The sequence below is a fragment of the Berghia stephanieae genome, chromosome 13 (genome assembly GCF_034508935.2).
Source record: "Berghia stephanieae isolate SIO BIC M18660-M18661 chromosome 13, UCSD_Bste_1.3, whole genome shotgun sequence".
Taxonomy (NCBI): domain Eukaryota; kingdom Metazoa; phylum Mollusca; class Gastropoda; order Nudibranchia; family Aeolidiidae; genus Berghia; species Berghia stephanieae.
The window spans coordinates 10261418-10264866 of record NC_088372.1 but is presented as its reverse complement, the minus strand read 5'-3'; the positions used below and the strand labels follow the sequence as shown (position 1 = coordinate 10264866).

General features: G+C 34.3%; 2 protein-coding genes across 2 annotated transcripts in view; one reads left to right on the top strand and one right to left on the bottom strand.

Moving 5' to 3' along the window:
• The window catches only part of LOC144958814 (uncharacterized), a 56940-nt gene that overhangs the window by 21180 nt on the left and 32311 nt on the right, over positions 1-3449 (top strand). The gene's annotated exons all lie outside the window — the stretch shown is intronic.
• Positions 836-3441, bottom strand: LOC144958923 (uncharacterized). The gene is made up of 3 exons (XM_078891221.1): positions 3144-3441; positions 1459-1652; positions 836-955 (listed from the first exon to the last, which is right to left on the bottom strand). Exons 1-3 carry the CDS (start codon positions 3439-3441, stop codon positions 836-838), a joined length of 612 nt encoding a protein of 203 aa, XP_078747347.1.

The window sequence follows — 3449 nt, the reverse complement described above, 5'->3', positions numbered from 1 at the left end:
CTAAAACTATTTATTTACAAACTCATGTACGAGTAACATGCAAATCTTTTAAAAATTAAATGTAATTCTATCACCTGTGGAATCAAACTATGTATGCTCAGAAAATCTGCTGTACTGTAATGCTCGGGCAATAATTGGACAAACTTAACCCATAATATTTTACATTTCTGGGAATGTTTGGTTTTTCTTTTTTATTCCATATAATCTATTAAATTTTTTTTTTAATTTGTTGCACGCGTGTGCATTTTGTACATACATAGGGAATACATGCTTCTGTAAAAAATGTTCGATTGGTCAGTCTGCTTTGTGCAGATTGCCTTTTACTATAATATATTCGTTTAGCTTAAACGGCATAATTTAAGGTTAATAAAACATTTCCTCCACATCTCAAATCAATAATTGAGGAATAAATCAATATGGGTGAACTCATTTAATTCTATCTCATCAGAACACTTTGTCACTCAGCCCTAGCTCAGTTTGTGGCGCTGCACTGCGGCAATACCTTGGTTATTTCAGTCTCCCTTTAGTAAAGACACCAAAGACAAATTTCCCCAATAGGTGAATAAAGAGAATTTATATTTTTATTATTTGTTATGCTATTGTCAAAGACATAAACCTTCAGAATTTTCAAATTTTGTATGAACTGACCTAAAAGGCAACCTATCCATAGCATAGAAGGACATGCTGACAATATGTACTAATTTCATTGCCCTCAAATTAAATTGATATTCCGATTTTTAAAAATTGTCATTGCCCATTCATTCAATAAAACAAAATTAATCAACATAATAAAGACAAAGCTTTTGATTCAAATGAAGTGATATTGTTTGTTCAGTTATTTATTTCCTCTGTAGTTAAACGTCTTGAAACTCAACTCGATGTCAGTCCTTGCACCAACAATTTGGACAAACTTTGACTTCATTACTGGCTCACCGGACAGGCACTCCTTACATACCTTATGAGCAAATGAAGTCACTTGATATGTGCTCTATCCCCCTTTGTCTTATGACTTTCCTCATAGTCATAGCTTTGTGTCTTAACTTTGCAATATGAAATATGATTTTATGGCCTTTGTCTATTGTTATGTGCATAGATCTACAATCTTTTCACTCTCTATTCAACTTCCTTTTAACTGGCAATGCAATGACTTTGTAATGAACGGCACAAACTAAAAAAATAGGCACAAACGTTGCCAACCTCACTTTTCACCCGAAAAATTGCTTGATTTGGACCTACTAAATTTCCTATGAGAATGAGATCTGTTTTTATATCGCGCATGTAATATCCACCCAAAGCGCTCTACAAGATGTCCCAAGCCAACAGAAACATTAACATGTAGGAAGAGATATCCTGCCTATATAAATATTTTTTAACAGATACATTATAATTATATATATATTTATATATATAAATATATAAATATATTATATTTTAAACAGATACAATCAATACACTTACATGGTCAATGATTGAGCTAGTTTCTCCAATTGTTGATTGTTCAACTAGAGCTGTTGCTGACTGCAATAATTCTTTGCGTTTGTTCCTTTCTTTAAGACGCGAGTAATGGTCTGTTTTTTTCTCTGCCCCATGTCCAAGCTTTAACGTTGGAACCCAATCAGGATCAGTTTCATCAAGCAGTGATGCTGGCCTTCCTGAAAAGGCAAAAAATTTGATTGTTGAAAGCTATCACGTCATTTCTAGCCTATTACAATCCTTAAGCTTTCATATAAATTTAATTCACGCCTTGTCAAATTAGAACAATTATATAGCGCAATTTCCATTAAATGTAAATTTGTTCAAAGCGCTTTATAAGGGGTTCCTAGCCAACAGCAATACTTTACATGCAGGTCGAGACATGACGCTTGTTAGGCGATATTACCTTTTTTTAATGGAAAGAGACAATGCTGTTAAAAGCCAGTTATTCAATTTATGCCCGAGTATGGTGAGAAAATGTGAATAAACATCCTTTTCCAACGACCCAACTATGCACCGCTCAGAACGGGTCTGGAACCCTAACCCTTCCAAAATGATGGTGATAACTATAGTCTACCACACAGCCGAGATGAAAGTATTCTTGTTATATTTGGGAGAAATTCAGATGAAGGCCCTAATTCAAGGACGACAAGAAACATTATACTAAATTGCTCACCTTGAGTTAAAATTAATTTCTAACTATGAAAATTATGAAAAGTCATTTTAGTGGCTTGATAGAGGTCAATTGTATCTTTCTTTGGATTAAAATTTAAAATAATAATATTTCTTTTTGTCAGTTAAAACAAATCATTACTATCATTATAAACCGACACCGGCAATCACTAAGCAACGTGTTAAACTTCAGTCAAAAACTAGCTTTTACATGGCCAACGGCGGTGTAGAAAAGCAGTTTGTTAGTGTTACAATACATCACCAACGGAGGCACAGAAAAACTTAAGAAAAACGCAACCTTACTTTTAATATTAATGGCTTTCTTCAAATGGAAAACATGTTTTAAAAATGCACAATAAAATAATCAGATGACAAAGCATAAGTTATAAACTGGAACATTATAATTATAATTCTAAAATGAATGACCAGAACAACAGTGAAAGACTTCCTCATCTTATAAAAGCCAAAGCTCGAAAACGAAAGTAGCCCTATCACTATCACTATCGGTAATGAGGCATTTGGATTTGATTAAGATTAAGTCGCACGAGAAAAGGCATGAAAAATTCATGATCCCATCTGATAACTAAATACAATAAATAAAAGATCATCAATCCGGGCCAAGTAAATTTATGTCTGACATGAGTATGAGTATGAGTGAGATGATTTCTTCTACTTCGGACTTTCGCATAGAAAAGTCACATCGGTGAAAAATCTCTCCGTAGATTTTGTTAGACCACCGAGTTTGAAATTTTTTATTTGATTTCTCTTCCGTGAAAAAGAAAAAAACACCTATTTACTAAATCATAAACTTGTAACGTCAGAAATTAAGGCAAGGACCTTGGTCGGTTGCCGCCAACTCTGTGACTGATGCTACTATGGCCGACAATGGCTACATGATGATGTTGGAGCGAAGTAAACTTGCTTTGTTCACAATAATTAAAATTAATTCATATCGTATATATACTATTTAAGATTTTAATTTATCCATCAATTCTTACCTTTAACAAAATGATCACTGCAAACTCGGTGGCTGCTAGTTAGATTTGAGCCATCGCCAAATCCCTTTCTTCTGATCGCTGCAAGCCATAACCGCTGTCTCCGCTGGGTTAAATTTATTATTTTTGGGACCTTCGTCTTCCTAATGGATGGTATCCTGAACATTTTGGCTCCATCTCGACCCTGTCGTCTAGTGCACCCGATGATTATGCAGTTATTTGGCATTTTTTCACGTTTGAAAAATTGGACAAGAGCTTGTTTCACATCAATGTTTACAAGCCAGCCGAGTTCTTTTGCCATCCGGAACT

Bases quoted from the DNA above. Each gene is read 5' to 3' on its own strand.
- LOC144958923 (XM_078891221.1), bottom strand. From the start codon at position 3,441: ATGGCAAAAGAACTCGGCTGGCTTGTAAACATTGATGTGAAACAAGCT. The intron at 1,653-3,143 runs GTAAGAATTGAT...TTGCCTTTTCAG, and splicing joins CAGTGATCATTTTGTTAAAG to GAAGGCCAGCATCACTGCTT. The intron at 956-1,458 runs GTAAGTGTATTG...TTTGCTCATAAG, and splicing joins CTAGCTCAATCATTGACCAT to GTATGTAAGGAGTGCCTGTC.